This window comes from Dermacentor silvarum, chromosome 9 (genome assembly GCF_013339745.2).
Source record: "Dermacentor silvarum isolate Dsil-2018 chromosome 9, BIME_Dsil_1.4, whole genome shotgun sequence".
Classification (NCBI taxonomy): Eukaryota; Metazoa; Arthropoda; class Arachnida; order Ixodida; family Ixodidae; genus Dermacentor; species Dermacentor silvarum.
Window position 1 is genome coordinate 110,219,760 of NC_051162.1, and position 17,750 is coordinate 110,237,509.

General features: G+C 48.0%; 1 protein-coding gene across 1 annotated transcript; it reads right to left on the bottom strand.

Annotated features, from left to right (window-relative positions):
• Nucleotides 1-3,700: 3,700 nt before the first annotated feature.
• LOC119464922 (uncharacterized) lies at nt 3,701-17,694 on the bottom strand. Its single transcript, XM_037725790.2, has 4 exons — nt 17,571-17,694; nt 9,164-9,344; nt 6,540-6,681; nt 3,701-3,813 (listed from the first exon to the last, which is right to left on the bottom strand). The coding sequence occupies exons 1-4, from the start codon at nt 17,671-17,673 to the stop codon at nt 3,727-3,729; spliced, it is 513 nt and encodes a 170-aa protein (XP_037581718.1). The 5' UTR covers nt 17,674-17,694; the 3' UTR covers nt 3,701-3,726.
• Between the last annotated feature and the right edge of the window lie 56 nt (nt 17,695-17,750).

The following is a 17,750-nucleotide window of genomic DNA, read 5'->3' on the forward strand; positions in this document are numbered from 1 at the left end:
GAAGGGCAGGCTCCATGCAAAATTTAAGTTTGAAATACGAGCGGATTCATCAAGAAGAGCACACAAAAATAAGCGGTTTTCATACCGAAACTGAAAAAGAAAACAAAAAAAAGCCGCCATAACCACCCGGCGGAAGTGACGCATGACTCAAAACGTGCGGCGTTTTGGCATTACCTCCGAGATTCGGTGGTGCCCGTGGCTGTAGGTGATGCACCAAACATTTTCGGAGATGACGTGCTCGGACTTGAGTCCTATCCGCTAAGCACCAGGTGCATTTGTCGTCTGTTTAGGTGCTATTTAAAGACTGTTGATAAAGAAATTAGACAATTACCAGCTCAAGTGCATTGCCAAGGTTGCTTGAGTAATATGGACTTCTCATTTATAAGCCCTCAAACCAAAGTGAGACTTTGTTGCAGTTGTACTTTACTTGCACAAGCGCCAAGCATTATGTAGTCTGCGCTGTAGGCATTTGTGATAATCTTATTCTTGAAAAAGAAATTCTGTTTTGAGAGTCGTCTCTGTCTACTAGGAAGGGTCCAAAGGCTCAGCTGAGCGCTTGTTCTTTGTTCTCGTCCATCTCGCACTACCCATATTTATAATGTAGATCCCCACGAACTCGTCCAAATTTCATCCTGGAATGAAGCGACTTTCTGAGACTCCTTTACATCCCACAACGAGACGCATATGAGCAGCCCCTCGGAAACGCAACACTCCACTGTGGTTAATTGCTGGTGGTGGTGGCGCTCTGACACGGTATGTTGAATTGCTTACGAAGTTGCAGACTCTCTGATGACTCGGCATCAAACTTAGGCAAAATACATCCCGTTTGCCATGCGCAAAAGAAAAGAAAAAGAACAACTACGGTTCTTTCAAACAGTACTTCCACCACGCGTTACCTGATCTCGGAGAAAAGTCTGCAGGGCATTTGCTTCTAAAGCCGTATATAAGAGGGCGCCACCACCTAACCTTCCCCTTATGAGAGGAAGAAGAAAAATAAACGGAAAAGAAAGACTTCTTTGGCCGCATTTAACAGGAATCCCTAAACTGGTCGTAATTTTCAGATATTTAATGGTATTCGAGATGGTATTGCACAGGAATGTAACGCTTACTCGAATCCATCGTCGCTGAGCGTGTCCCGGTGAATGTTGAACTACACTCGCAACAGCGCATTTTCGTATATAAGCAGGTTGACTTCCCCGTCCTCATTATTGTTTGCTTCTTTGGCGGAAGTGTGATGTAAACGTATTTATTTCTTCTGGTAACTGCATTTATCTCTAATTCTCTGTATATTAGGACTTATAGTCGCGTTCAGGTTTTTTTCACATGATAAGAACAAATATTTTTTTTTAGATCTTACAAATACCAACCTGCTATTTGTTTTTGTTTGTGATCGGGTGCTCTTTACTGCTGCCGTCACCACCACGTATGAGCCTCACCTCACATGAGAAAGCTCACCTTGTGTGAGCGTTCTTTCTTTTGCCTTATTGAAGGTGCGGTACGTCTAAACTGTAGAAGAAATAACGACAGGCATTAGAGCGCGGCAGCAAATAATTTAGTATAATAGCTTTTCTACCGACAGTTCTGGTTTCCTTTCTCAGGAGGATAGTGTTGGGACGTTATGACGAAGTTAGCTGCCACGTGGGAGCAGGACGTTGCGCCGTTTTGACACTAGCTCAGGCTCGTTCGATCCTCTGCTATGCTGCTACATCCGCCCTCACAACGGGTAGCAGCATACGAGACGAGCGCGCAAGCCGGAGCGATAGTCTAAACGTCGCAACGTCCTACTCCCACGTGACCACATACTTCGATCGTCATTACCAATGTGACGTCATGACGTCACAGTAACCTCCTCGAAAATGAAACCGAAACTGGTTGCAAAAAAAATTGGTTGATTTTATCAGCGTTCGTAGGGTACTTCACGCATGTTTTTTGGGTGCAGACAGTCTGTCTATCCAACGGCCTATCTACGTATGTATCTAACCGTTTTCGCACGTTCTTTAAGGTTGTTTTTGACGCAAGTCATCCAGCAACCATTTACTGAACTCTGCATGCGAAATGCTGTACGTACGCAAGGATAAAGCATGGTGGTCTCCCCCACAGGGTCCTAGACATGTACGCTGATCATCACGAACTCCGTCACCATCTACCACTGTTCACTGCTCCTTAGAAACCTGCGTCGGTTGCTTCACCGTGCCGTTCTTGGCCTTTGTGAGTTGCTCTTCCCCGCGCGCACATTCATTGCGCGGTGAAGCACCTTGTCGCACTTTTCCTACATCCGTTTTTGCCAAGCATGCTTTGCTGAAAGGTTCACACGTGAGGGGGTCCGCGTGTGCGTGTGCGGTATGTGCGAATGTTTGAGTTATGTGTGTGCGCACAGGCGCTTGTTAGCATGAGGTGCGGGTGCTTCTGCTGTTTTGGCATGCACGTGGGTACATCTTTGTTTCCGCGTGTGTACTATTTTTTATAGCGCACACGTGTGTCTGTGCGTAGGTAAATTTTGCACATGAGCCTCTGTGTGTCTGCCTGTGTTTGTGTGCTTGTGAAGGTGGCAATACTAATGTGTGAGCGCGAGCGCGCATTGCAACTGGCCATGAGCGAATATTGATGTGCTAGAACGTTTCTATGGGTATCAAAAGGTATGAGCTATGAGGGATCCACATGATATATTTAACTACCATGACATGCCCACTTCGACGGGCTCGGGATAATATAAAAGCGCGCAGAATTTTATCCAGCTCGCAGACGCATTACGCTTTACGGATTACAAGAACATCGGAGATGTCGGCTGTAACCGGGCCACTGGTAACGCTATCTTAGTAGGCTATCTTGGGACGCTTTCGACAACAAAACCTTGAAAACGTTCTTTTTTTTTTGTAGGTGCAGCTTTCTTGGCCTCTTTCCCGCATTTAGGTGTGTGTTTCTAACTATTTTTAGCCACTGTCAGACTTGCTGTGAGCGCGCTACATATAGACTACACCATCATTTCCCTGCACTTAACTGTCATGAATATCTAATCAGACGCGGTAGACGGTGGCGTTTGACTAAAGGTTGTGCGCTACATATGTTCTTAGTTCGCTCACGTGATTTATGACGCACGCGCAGACTAGCAAGCGATTTAAACGCGCAGAAATTGTCAGCACGGGGTCTTTTGGAAGTAGCAAGAGCAGTTGACTTTTGCAAGTAATTGAAAAAAAAAAGTTACTCTACAGAAGAGTAAATTGATGCCATCAGGCATATAAACGACTGTAGGAGACAATTTATGTCTGTTGTGAATGGCTGCCCTCTTGAATGGACGGATTCTGGGGTTTCAGTTCTTAGTGATAAGCGTTTAGATGTATCGCAGAAAATGTTTATACAGAGTCCCTCCCATTTTGCATCTACAACTCGGTAGGCTATTGGCTGTTAGCGCTAGCTGCTCTGAACTTTGGAAAGCTCCAGCGCAAGGTGCCTACACACCTTCCAGCACCTTTGCAGCAGCAGGTAGGTCGAACATGATCGTTGCATTTGGAGTTCTATGTGCTGTAGTTAACGTCAGCGTCCCAAGATTGCGCCACCTGGGGCTGGTGGGCACAGCGTGCAATGTTCTGGTATTCCGTGCACTGACACGAAGGTTAAACCTTTGTACTTGCGCGCTATAATCTACGTGCTTGTTTCGTGCGCCGCAAAGATGATACGGCAAGAGCACTGTTCGTTTCTTTTTTTTCCTTTTGTTTTTCTTGCTGATGTTTATTTTTCAATGTGCACGTCAAGTAATCGACACTGGACTTTGCGATCACCGCTGGTCACCTCCATTCGCACCTTAAACGTGCCGTTCTGAAACGAAGAGAAGAGACAAAAAGGAAATTAAGGAACAGTACGCGCTGAAGGGCGCGAACCTCTCGAGATAAGTGCAGCATTGCACGCAATTAGCTCAAGATCTCTGGTTAGTTTAAGGTCCTTTGGTATTGCGTTCACACCTCTTTCCGCCCTCGATCGTGACAAAGACGCTGTTCACATTTCCCTGTATAGGTACCCTGCATCAGCGAGATGGAATTGCGACGCTTTCGTTCATCACACCAGTGTCGTCGACACAAGCCGCTAGGGGCCGCGATGAAGATGAAATATCTCAAAAGCAGAAGGACGCGCCAATGTACTCTACCAGTAGTACACCAAGAGACGTGCGACGAAACTACTCTCTAGCGCCCATGGTTCATCAATCGTCTGAATTCTACACGTCGAGCTTCGCCTAGCCCCAAGGCCAAGCTTCGGGTCCTTCGTTCTGCCGTGTTCAAGCGCGACCATGCCTTTCATCGCATCACGGCAAGTGTAGTTTAACATTTGGCGGTCTCGGGCACTCCTACCTATATTGATGAGCGATGGAAAGCGACATCGCAAAGCGAAATTGCATGCTTCATATTCTGCTTCCTTTGCTCGCTAGGATGTGAGTTGCGACGCTGCGGTTAACTGTGGAAAGCTTCATCGCAAGGTGCCTACATCAATGTTCTTTCTTTCTTCTTTTTTTCCTTTTCTTTCAGTGCGGTGCAACCAGTACAAGTACGCAAAGAAGGAGCAAGACAGACACACACAGCCCTACGTGTGTTTTGTTCCTTCTCTGCGTCTGTTTGCGCTGCACTGAAAAACCTTCCAATGACATACCAACAAGCCCAAATTTCAAAACTATATGCATATTGCATTGACTGTGCAGCGTCTAGAACTTATTAAAAAATGCAGGACCTATCGGCGTCAATACGTATTTCCAACGCTAGGTCCGCTTGCTGCTAGCAACAGTTTTTCTCCTTTTTCTCCTTCTCTCGTTACATAAGTCTTATTGCTCTTCTCATAGAAGTTCTCTCCCAGGTCAGTAATCATCGCATCTACCTCTTTTTAACTAGAAAATCTGAAAAAAAAAATACCTGAAGATTCGTTAAAGGACACGCCTCATCGATAAGTTCACTAAATTTTTAGTTATACAGGTGTGGTCTGACTGTGTCGTGTCTCACTCTTGCAACGTACCTAAGTCTGTTGACAATTTCTTTGAATTTTGTCGCAGAATTTAAGGTGAAGAAAATCTTTAGTTGGTGCTATTTTGCCAGCTTGAGAGGAAGCTTTAGTTCGGGCCCAACTCCGATACCGCCTATTGAAATACATGTGAAACACAGGAACGTTTTTCTTTTTCTGAAACGATTTTATTGAAATTTGTTGCATTTGGGAGACAAAGTTAAATTTTAGTGACTGTTGCAAGCGTAATTATGATTTAAGGCTTGAATTATTTAAAGGAAACTTTATTAAGTTGGGAAGCTTGAAAAATATAGAAAGAGGAAGTTTACAAATTCGTAGCTCTGCAGCAAGAACAGATATCACAGTTTTGTAAAGTGCATGTGTTAAAGCATCCAAAGTGCACAACTTTAACGAACCAATTTATACCTTACGCGAATTTGTTACTTTGTTTACGAGGGTTTTGCAGAAGTTCTACTCACATATTAGTGGTCGATACGTCAATTTTGTCCGCTTTAGATGTACTATTAAATGCGATTTACAGAATTGCGATATCATTTTTGACTGCTGATTAAAAGAGTTATAAGCTTAATAGCTTAATTTTTTGAAATTTTGCGAATTTCAACAATTTTTACGAAACAATTGACGGCCTAAACCGAGAATTCGTTCCAAAACAGTAACTAGATTTTAGCCTTTTCTTTTAAATGCGACAAGGCTGCATCAAATTTGGTGTAGCGGCTGCCGAGAAAAACGATTTCTCTTTTCCCATGCATTTATACAGGAGCTGCCGAGCTAAAGCTATAGATAGGACTGTTAAACTAGTCGTTTAGCTGACGCGCGTAAATCCAAAATGATATTTCCGACGTTTCTTTTCTTTTCTGCGTTCAGTGGAACTCTTGGACCTCGAAACCATCAAAAACATACTGCCAAGCCTCACACCACCCTACGTAATTTACAAGATTAGCTTTCCACGAATCACTTTGGGTTCCGGTTTCACAGGAGGTGTGTTTGTGTGTCGTGACTTCGTAGCGTAGAAGGTAGTCACATGGGGGGAAGTACATGGAGACGTTTCGGCCCTCTCTCTAGCTAGCTCGGTCGTCTATGCGGCTACTCATTGAACGCGGCGACCTGGCGGCATACCAACATAACAGACCACCGAGCGAGCCGAAGCGAGTGCGAAAACGTCGCAATGAACTGCTCCGCGTAACCATCTGCTGTGCCATGACGTCACGACACACACACACCTCCTGCGAAACCGAAAATTGAAAGTGCTTCGTAAAAAGCTAACCTAGTGAATTATGTAGGACGCTCTGGGACGTGCACATATTAATTAGCTTTTGTTCTTTTTTTTTTCTTTTGAGGGGGGAGAGAAAAGGGGGGGAGGGGGGGGGGGGGGGCAGGGATTTCGGTCATTGCTCCTTTACCAGAATATTTCGAAGCTGTTTCACGCCGCTATCATCGCTACCGTAATTGTCATACCAGAACTGACTCCTATGTGAGGGAATATTTGGCTGGCCCATTGCTGCTCCCAGAAATACTTCCCGCTGCAGCGAACCTTCACTCACCGCAAGGACGGCTTTAATTACTGGGTGGACGAAGAACACCATTCTTGAGGAGTAGACACCGGCCGGAATCGGGCACGTATTGTTCCAGGGCTCTCCTATTGACTTCTCCATGGCAGACTCGCCATCACAGCCCTTGTAAGTACTGCGCAGGCGCAGTAGGGAGGTCGGCGTTGTGGTAAACGAGTCAGGAAGGCGGTCAAAATACATCCTTAACCTTGTTTAACAATGGAGCCAATTAAAGTCACGAAACTGAAAGGCATCCTCGTGTCAAGGCACAAAGATATATGACTGCGCGGGAGATTGCTGAAGCATTCTTTATTCACAAGTCCAGTGACATGCACGTTGCGAGGCCGTCCGTAATGCTGCATGAACTAGGAATTGATTACTTAGCCGCTAATCTTTAAGCTTTCACACGTATTTAATTGTGCCATGGTATATATTTGTGTTTCTGACAATACAGTTGCTAGTCAGCGCTTGTATCATGTTTATATCTCGTCCCTTTTTGTTTTTTGCGCTATTATGCGTCAACATCTTCTTCCTACGCATGGCGAACTAGTCCCTTGTATCAGCCATAATCTGAAGGGTTGCATAGCCCTAAATATATACTTGCAAATTTAATCATTTCGAAGCCGCATTTTGAGCACTCGTATATGACACTACAGTGCTTATTTATCTGACAGCCGGACTGCTTGCTGATTGATACATGTGCGCAAACGCCGCCGCCGTAGCTTTGGCTTCATTGCCAAGACAAGTAGTCCGCGGGTTGAGCGAACAGAATTTGCTATAAATACTCATTAATTTTATAACAGTCATGTGGTGTCTTTCTTTTAGTCTCAATATAAATTTCTTGGCGCACTTTCCCGCACTTTCTGGTTCAGGATTGAACAGCTATGGAGGCAGCGATCACCATTCATGCAGAATGCGGCCGTAGCAGCAATGTTATAAAAATCTAAAGTGTAAAGTGTAATTAGGCTCAATCACAACGAGCACGAGCATCGGAAACACGATCCAGTGCTCGCAAGAAAAATTGGCGACGCATTCATCCTCTGGAGTTGAAGAGCGACGTTAATGAGATCAGCAATGCTTCTTATAGATGGTGTGTAATTAGTGATTATGTTTTATATCGTATTATTATGATTATTATTGTATCCATCCGCGAATCGCGAAACCTTATGGGCACATCAGCAGACCGACAAACCAAGTGGCAATCTCGCCGCCAACCCCAATGCCTAATACGACACAGCATATCTTGTTCTAATCACAGCACCCTAGTTGAAACTTCGTATAGCAACTCCCACTATTCCTAGTATCATGGCTGCAACTGCGTTGCAATGGCTATCCATCAAGCAGCCACTCTCGATGCGGAGGCGTCTGATGCGGATGGGGCGCTATCGTTTTATTTATTTAAGACCATATACCTCCTGTGTCACCTTAACACCATTCATTCTGGGGGATTGGACAAGAATGGGCACATACCAATATTACATAATCATTGCCAAATGCTGTCTGTTCTAGCACATACTCCGTGGCACATACACAGTGAGCCAGGTTGTCTACTAGGCCAGACAGCAGCCAGCATGGACCTAGTGGCCCGAGCTAGTAGACAACTTGGGGCACTGGGTCTCTGAAGAAAAGGTTAGATGCATACTTGGGTGATGTTCCCAAGGAATGCTCCACCTATTAACTAATATTTGCCTCCGAGATCCGGGTGTGCGCGCTGCCGGATCTCCAAAGCCATGCCTGAACCACACAGAGTTTCCTAGAAGAATTACAAAAGGTAACGATAGCGCTATAGTGTCTACGGAAGCTGCAAGTATGGCACTTCAGCCAGCAGGGGAGTAATGGACAGTGCATACATCTGCCTAAAGTTTTGCCTTCTGGTTTCAAACGCTTTTGCGACTTTGAAAATTGATCATTGTCGACAATACGTTGCGTTCAAAATGCGACTGTTTGCAATGATTTCGCATGCGCGCAGAAAGTTACTGCTTCGCCGTGCTTAAAAAACTCTGATAGCCAAAAACTTAGGAAGATAAAACGTAATAAGCAGCGCCAAGCGAACCTCTGCCGCCCCAAAAACAAAGATTAGACAAATACAGGTACTATGTACCCATTGTTGTCATGGTAGATGAACGATCGCAGCGACTGAGTTTCCATCTAATAATTGTTGTAGGAAACTCAATGGCTTAAAGAAGCCGTTCGATGTCAACTGCCACGTGGGGCAGTCCAATTCTCCCGAAATGTGAACACGTGTTAATTGTTTATTAATGAATGAAGAGATTGCATTACATTTCGAAATTAACACCTGCAGCGTCAACACTTGGCCCCTTAGTCCTTGTAGTCTTCTGCAAAATACCAGCACACGTAAATATTTACAAAATGCGTGACTTCCCAGAAATGTAACTAGCGCCGGTTATGGCACGAAATTCAAGAAAGAAAATTTCGTTTTCAAGACACTGAGGGAGAGTTCCTAAAGCCTAATTTACTGGTCTGCCTCTCCTGGTTTCCTGAGTGTCCGTTTAATAAATAATCACAAACTTGAAGATGCCGTCTTACCATGAGCAGGTAAAGCAGCCCAAATTTTTAAATTCCGCTATATTCGTCATGGTACAGCGGAAGACACCCACCAGGAACCCATGTCTTGCACGCAAGGCATCTTCAATCCGTTCGAGTTCCACATGGTGAACTTGGTAATCGGCGCACCTTGGAGGACTTCGTGGAGCTCACCAATGTAGTGTATGGTCATGTTTCGGCCCACCTTGGCGTCCTCGATACTCAAGTTCTGGAGGGTTACCAAACTCGGCTCGGCTGCAATATACGGACAGAGGTGAATGTTCAGCATGGGAATATAGCGATAGGCCGTGCCGTTCGGTCATGTGGCCGAGAAATGTGGAAGAACAACAGAAATGAATATTACATTGATGGCGCTTCTAGCGCTCCTTTCTTTCTATCAACTCTTGTTTTGTTCGTGCTTTCTATCAACCCTGCGGTTGAGCTGTCAACAAGAAGGGAGAAACCTCAGTGGGGCGCCAATGTGTCGACAAGGGGAGTGCGTTAACGGCTACAGCGGTCGACCTTGGAGGTGTGCATTGAACGAAGGGAACGATGCTCAAGGAAGATACCGAACTCTCTCACCACAATCTCTCCCCCCGCACACATGCACACACATACATGTACACACACACACACGCTCACACACACACATGCACAGACGTACTGTAGAATGTTGTGCCAGCTGCCAGGCAAAGCTTTCCCGGGGGGAGGCTGGGGAGTATTCTGTGAGTGTCCACCTACAAGACATGCCCATTTCGCCTGCCACTGAAGATCTGATTGGCTGGGTTGGGGTACGCTTGAGGAAGAGAAAGGCTCCCCTGCCAATTAGAACTTCAGCAGCAAATGAAATGAACATGTCCACTAGGTGGACATTAATAAAATACAACCCCCCTCCCCCCGCCCCCACGACAGGTTTCTTTGAGCAGCTTCTCTATTTCCATGTTTTTTACCTACTCTCTCAATCTTGACGATGTTTCTTCCTCTCCCCGAAGGGATTCTATGGTGTAGGTGATGGGTAGGTGGTGACGGCGAAAGGGGTAGGTGGAAAATGTGTAATGCGTGTGTGTTTCCACGTCTACCTTTCGGCACCATGAATAGGCGGGGAGTATTCCTCGCTGAAAAGGCAATCAGAACAGAAAGTAGGAATCATATTGTTATGATGCGGAAGTCACATATAAAGATGTATTTACAATAATTACAAGAGAGACAACGATACATAAACAAGATGGCTATCCAGACTGATTCCACCTCTACAACTCAAATCGTCTTCTTCTGACTGGCACCACTCTTGGTTGCGCCGTAACATAACCCCCGCCTGTAAAGGCGCTGTCTAGGTGCTAACTATAAGGGAGGTGAACTCGCGACAAAGTCACTTGGGACAGGCGAGTCCAGCGGAGCGATTTCGTAGCCAAGATGCTGCAGTATCGCGTAGGGCCCTGTGTAGCGCGGCATCAGCTTTTCAGACAGGCTAATCCGGCGGCATGGTGTCCATAGGAGGACAACGGAGCCAGGAGGAAATCGGACGTCCCGATGTCGGCTGTCGTATCGAATCTTCTGCGCGGATTGAGACTCAGTGAGCCGGGAGCCGGAAATCTGGCGTGCCGTGTGAGCCCGGGCGAAGACGTCTTGAGCGTATACAGTGGGAGTGTGCGCCGAGGAAGGAAGCAGTGTGTCAAAAGGCAAAGTAGGGTAGCGGCCGAACAGAATATAAAGGTTGAAAGCCAGTGGTCTCGTGACGGGACGAATTGTAAGCGAAAGTCACGAAGCGTAACGTGTTGTCCCAGTCCCTGTGGTCGTCAGAAACATACATTGACAGAATTTGTGCCAACGTGTGACTGAGCCGCTCCGTGAGTCTGTTTGTCTGCGGGTGGTAGGCGATAGAAAGCTTGTGCTTTCAGTGTCCCAGCACTCATTGACACTGCGCGCACATATCCGTGATGAGTGCGCAGTTGCGCGGACGCCTGAGCAAGCTTCTCACACCCGCTGCATCACGCGCCCTCCCCGTCGCCGACGGAGGAACGCCTTCCGGACTTGGTATGTGCACTGCTCGCATTGGCAACTCGGGGCGCCTAACGAATGTGCTGTTTGCCGTTTTGGAACAATGCCCCTATGACGTTATACTCGGCTTAAACTATTATCGTCCCATTCAGCCCTCTTTGACTGCGCGTCTAGTGTGATTCAGGTTGAACTGTCCCACGGTTGTTATCGTCCACCAGTCACATCGCCACGGTTATGCCCTCCCGAGGACATACGCCTGTCGCCTCAAGTCACTACGTACGTCACTGTATCTATCTGTTCCTGACGGCGACTATGTGATATGTCTCACCGCTGACAAAGAATTTGGCCGTTCCCCATATCGGGTTCACCATCACAGGTAATCGTCTTCTTCTGACTGGCACCCGTCTTGGTAGCGACGTAACAATATATAATAGGGAGTATATAGTGTTTGCCCAACAAAATTCGATCGAACAAAAATTACCCGCTCGAATCACGTGACTACCCTCACGCGTTTTGAGCTTGGTACGCATAATTCTGATATTGTAAACTATGGTTGTTTATGCGGCCGAGTTGAATTCAGCCTGGTCATACAAGTCTCTCGCAAATGCTAGTATTGTCTTTAAAGGTGCATTCACACGACCGGACGGAGGAGGAATTTTCGCAGCGGATGGCGTATCACGTGACGCGCGCGTCATCAAAACGTGCCGCCCTCGCCTAGTCCGGCCTCCTCCGCTCGCGGTCCGGATTGAAAATGCTCGCCGGTATTTCCATCCGTCCGTTTGGCGGTCGTCTGGCGTCAATTTAGCATAGTCAGCGTCAATCTGTCCACATTGGACAGATTGGTGTGGCTACGATGGCGTGTTGTCGGCTTGAAGCCACGTGTGTTGTTGTTGTGCAGCAGTGACCGCACATGCTTTTGCTGTGGTGCAGCGAGAAGGGCGAGTCATGGTTGCGCGCGCATTTCTATTTACTCAGACCGCGCAGCCTGCGTGACCTCAACATGAATGAGGTGCACAAGAAAACGCTAAGTGACGAGGCAACCGTCACTTTCTTGGCTCTTGCTGGGGGATTCACAGCGCTATGGAATATAGAGCACGCCGAGTATGCAAACGTGCAGCTGCTAATAAGCGTTGGAGTCGAGAGTAAGCACGCGATTCCGCAAACGGCGCTCCGGCTGTGGGAATGCGACCTAACTCGGCTGCGCCGGATTCAAGTGATCACGTGACTGTTTGGCCCGCGGAGAAGGCGGGATTTTGCCCTCGCGTGTGTATCCACCTTAAGCGACAATGCTTCCATCACATTCGACTTTGAATGGCAGGCGTTGATCTCTTCATTGCCTCCAATTAAAAGCATGTCATTAAGTGAAAATGTCTTACGGAGCCACTCGCTGGGCATAACATCAACGAAGCGAGCAATCAAGCCTATTTTAGAATTTTCTGTGAACACAGACTTAAATTCAATGCTGTGAACAGGTCCTCGGATAGACAATTTTGTATTGTTGCATGCTACCTATCCTAATAATTGCTCCTCTTCTCCCTAACTTTATTTCTCCTCTTCCTAGCCTGCTACTCTGCTCTAGCAGAGTAGCAGGCTGGAGGACAATAACCTCATGCTCCGTCTCTCTGGTGTTCCTGTAATAAATTTTCCTGTTCTTGCAGCTTTCGGAAGAAAAAGAATAGATAGTTCGAAAACACATTGCATTACACCGTTACCCAACTAGCCCATCCTTCAGATTTAAGCTTGGCGCGTAATAACAAACATGCACACTGCTCGGCATCGGCTCGCTCAGTGTAGCCAAGGTTATGTCGCGACGTGCAGCTGGTTGCACGGATATGGTTCACGTGGAAAGTCCACTTAAATTTTGCCCGACGGCATGCGGTTACCCTTCGTATTAGTCGTAATCAGGCGCTTTGTCCGTAAGCAACCGTGCAGCGCTCATTGAGCCCACGCCTGTGTTCGTCTAAGAGTGCTCACGGCATATTTGTGTTATCGTGGACAAATGAGATACGAACAAGCTCTGACAAACTATAACGTATATTTAAAGCGCAAGGCGCCTGTTCCGGCCGTGAGTGTCGGCATCGGCATCGGCGGCGTAACTGAACGAACTAGCACAGCGAAACATGAAAAAGCGAACGAGGAGCGCAGCGGGAATGAAAGACGCAAGGAGGAACGCGAAGGAGGAGAGTGCAGCGGCACCGTGAGGCGGAAAATGGAGGAGGAGGGTATGGACAAAGGGTGAGAAGAAAAGCGTAGTGCGGCGAAGATAGGAACGAGATGGCGCCATAGTAGAGAGCTCGTCTGGGAGGTCTGTCGGCGGCGGCTGTTGTGAATCGCGCCCACGAGTCCCCGACGCGCTGGCTCTCGCGATCTCCAAATTAACGAGGCAGTTGCGCCGCCACGTTGCTCCGTTTGCAACGTGCCGCACGAAACAGCTTGTGCGCGCCAGCCAGTATATCCCGAAAGGAAGACACGTATAAACCTGCACTCAGATGTTGCGTGAGGGAGTACCGTAATCGTCGGTGAAGTTTTCGCTTCCGCTTTCGCCAATTCCGCTTTCGCCAATTCGTTTGATTTCGTTTGTACGCTTACAGTCCAGTTGCTACAGTATCTATGACGGCTGTATAAGCAGCGGTGCGACATCTTGCTCTCTCTGGATTTATTACTTCCGGAAAGTATTTTATTTTGCAATTTTTTCTTCGTGTTTCACTGATCCACGGTGATACATCAGTACATTATGTGCACCGGTATGAGCAACCGTGTATTCAATGCCTGCCAGCAGATGGCGATAAAAACAAGGCTATCATAAACCCCCTTGGGCTGCGAAAGTATAGTGTTGGTAAAGCCGTCTATCACACCGCGCAAATTTTTTATAGTGAAAAGACTTGACCTTCAGCACCTTCTGCCGATTAACTCTTCATACATTACAACTATAACGTATCGAAAGAAAGGTGCGTTCAATTATGCAAAGTTTGTGTACCTCTTTCTCTCTCTCTCTCTCTCCCTCCACCGCACCCAAACCTCGGCAAAAAAGAAAGCGTGGTCCTCTGACGCCGACAAAGCAATACATACACTCACGGAACTATAATGCACCGCCTCTACCCGACGCTCCACGGCTACCTCTGCCCTCTCTGCAACGTTCCCGACACCCTGGCACACTTGATCCTGGATTGCCCGTGGCGTGAAGACAGCGAAAGGCAGCCGGAAATGGACGCGAACCGAGCAAAACAAGCAAACGAAGACCACCTAACCGAAACGTGGGAGGCCAAGCTCGCCCTCGGTGACCTGGAAGACCAACGACAAATCGTCGCCAGGGCCAAGAGGGCAGTCGAAGCCAGAGGGCTTCCTGGACTAAGGAACCTTCCCACCTCAGGGTAATACCAGGCCTCGCTCGGGACACTGTTCCAACAATAAACGTTTCTTTCTCTCTCTCTCTCTCTCTCTCTCTCTCTCTCTCTCTCAGCATGTGATAAACTAGGTTTAGGTCGTGAATATATATGCGGGCGTGCTTCAGAAGCTTTGCAAAGGCCGCAACGAACAAAAGTGTCACTCCGCACCTTCCATGGCAAATAGGTCCAGATATGCGACGTCTTCTGTCTAATAATTTCTTCGTATGCAGCAACTACATGACACGAAGTATTGTTTTTTTTTTTCTTCAACAAATTGCTTTACGCATTTCTATTTCTTGCTTGCATGTGGCCCGCTCTCACTACTTAGGAAGTGCTAAAAGTCGCTCGAACTTCAACTTAACTCCAAAGAAAACTCTGTCTGCAAGACCTGCGGGACTGATGAGACTATTGAACACCATTTGCACCTTTGTTCTCGTTATGAAATCTAGCGCCGCCCTCACCTGAATCGGCTGGACTCAAGATCCTTTCCGGTATAGCGAAGATCCATGGCTATGCGCGTCATTTACACAGAAAGCAGTTAGGGTGTAGCTACAGTATACCTCAAGTTCACAGGTCTCTGCGACCGCTAACAATCATTGATGCACACCTTCATATATTCTAGCATAAGTAGAGGTCTTCCTCGGCCATTCTGTCTTATGGCCCTTTTAGCCCTTTCAGCGAGTGCAGGGTCTCCCTATTTTTCTTTTTTTTACAGCGAAGCTGTTTATGCTAGGGTTCCATGCATTTTGTTCTGCGTATGCAAAAACTCAGGTCCCGCTCGAACGCGCTCGAGCCACTTCCCGCGCGTTCGTCGTCGTCTTCTTCCACAGCTGGCTCGTCGGCATTCCTCGGATATGCATTTTGAGTAGATTAGTTATCAGTAGGCGCTATTTTCTATATCAGTACACTCTCCGGTAGATAATAAAGGTTTCTCAAAGATTTGCCGATGTGCGACCCGCTTCGGCCGTGTGTACGCTCACGCCGGCCTCTCTTTGTCGGCGTTCCAAGCGCTTGCATATCTAGTCTCCTTTCCTTCCGCTCTCTCGTGGTGGCGGTGCCGTCGAAACGTCACGCGTGTCTAGCTTCCTCCAGCTCATCGGGGCCGTGGTCCCGTCGTCCAGGCGAATGTATATAAAAAATCACCGCCCCTTCCACTCCGTGAAGGTGGTCGATCAGCGAAGCTGTCTTAGTTACACCGAGTGTCACATGTGCATGTGCTGCACGTGATGCAATTGCCTCAACACAAGTAAACACAGATTTACAACAGGAAGTTATATTATATTGAAACGTTGCGAGGCGAGAAGAGGCAGCGACTTCCGATGCTACTCGACGAGTGTCCAGTTCTCTCGTCGAAACTAAAGTCCCAAGATAATTTTGTAGCGTTAGCTACACTGGCCTAGCCAAGCCCGTTTCGCGCGGCACATCAAGAGCCGTGCTGCGCATGCGCAAGGATCAGTGATGTCACACGGCTTGCGCACCGGAGCCACCGGAGCCGGCACCTCTCGCGCACTCCGCCGCCGCCGCGCGCGACTCACCGCCGCCGGTCTGCGCATTCCAGAGGAGTGACGTCGTAGCCGTGGTAGACGCACTGGCGCCGGCGCGCGCTCGCTGTGCAGTCGCCGTCTGACACTGCGCTGGAGCCGCTGCGCTTCTGACTGGCGTTTGCCAGTGTGGTATAGCCATGGAGAAGGAGAGCGCAAATGCTGCTCAACAGCGCAGAAGAACGGAGAAGCTTGACTCATCGGATCCCGAAGTAGTTGCCTGGCAATTAGCGGTTGAGCGTAGGAGGAATCAACAGAAGAAGGCTAAACGTGCTGCGGAGACACTGCAGCTGAACCTTTGCTAACGCTACGTATATCCTGGCATAGCCGAGCTAAGCCACTGCAATATTTTTTTGCTTTCTTTAGTCGAAACCTGCCGAGCCACCGCCAGAGGTATCCGCTGCAGTCACGGACACCGCGCGCGTTCGGCGTGAACACGGGGAAACGCGTACGGCGTCGGCAGCAGCTCTACGCGTTGCGCGTTATCCGAAAGGGCGCGCCGCACAGAAACACCTTCTTGCGTTGCATGCAGTCTCCCTAACACCTTCTCTTAAAGCATCTCCTCCTCGCGCCCAGCGTGACCTCTCGTTGGTCGCCTCCTCCCCCCAGCGCGCGTCCTTCATTGGTCGCCTTATCCCCCAGCACGCCTCTCCTCCTCTGCTGGTCACGTGACCTGACCTTCCCCAGCGCGGCTCTCATCCTCTCCTGGTCCCGTGACCTGTGTGACAGACGGCGAAGGGTCGACTAACAGCAGCTTCGCTGTTAAAACAGAAAGAGAAGTGGTTCTCCATTTTGAAATTCACTTCTCTTCCGTCGTAATCGGGAGGCCGCGTATGGTCCGGACTCCTGAGGAGCAACGCGCCTACCTGCTAAACAGCTTCGCTGGTCCTCCACCTACACAGAGTGGAATGGCTCATGTTTCTCTTTATGGCCTCGGCAGCTTTGCTGGCTACGTATCTCTTACGTAAATACATATATATCCTATACGCACGAATATCGTACGTATACCGTACGGATACCCCCCGCAAAAATGAAAGAGCACGCTTCATCGGTGCTCAAAGAGTGATACTTGCAAACGTGCAAGTCCGAACCTCACGCGCAGCTATTTGTTACGCTGCTGAAAATCTCGCTTGTGGAACGTTTCCTCATTACAAGCGTACTAAAGAAAAATTTTCGGCTTTGAACAAAACGCTCTTGTTCCCTTTTATACTGGCGGACAGTGTATATATACCACGTTCATGTTTTATCGTGGCAAAATGTATGTGGTCCTTCCTTCTGATTGAGCTGCCTAAATAGTTCCAGTTACACTGACCCACCCTTATAGCTCAGTGGCCGTGCCGTTCTACTGTTTAGCCCAAGGTCGATCCCCGGCCACGGCGGTGAGCGTTTCGGTGGGGGCAAAATGCAAAAATGTTCGTGTACCTATATAGATCTTGGTGAACGCTATAGGAACTCAGGTCATCGAAATGAAGCAGGAGCCCTCCAGGACAGCTTCTCACATATAAACCCGGTGCAAATGCTTCGGGAAGATAAACCCCACGAATCAGTAGACTTACATTGACACGATGTCACGACGGGATACTGCACGGAAGCCCAACAGGAGCAAGCAATCAGCGCCAAGACAGCGCCGCAGAACACCACCTCCTTTCTTCGCAACATCGTCAAAGTTTCTTGCCAGCAGAGTTGCCGACTCTCGCTGTATAGGTCATTCAGGTGCTCCTTTTATCAACGACATG

Bases quoted from the DNA above. Each gene is read 5' to 3' on its own strand.
- LOC119464922 (XM_037725790.2), bottom strand. From the start codon at position 17,673: ATGTTGCGAAGAAAGGAGGTGGTGTTCTGCGGCGCTGTCTTGGCGCTG. The intron at 6,682-9,163 runs GTGGGTGTCTTC...GCGCCTGCGCAG, and splicing joins GTGCAAGACATGGGTTCCTG to TACTTACAAGGGCTGTGATG. The intron at 3,814-6,539 runs GTGAGTGAAGGT...TCTTCGTTTCAG, and splicing joins TAATTAAAGCCGTCCTTGCG to AACGGCACGTTTAAGGTGCG.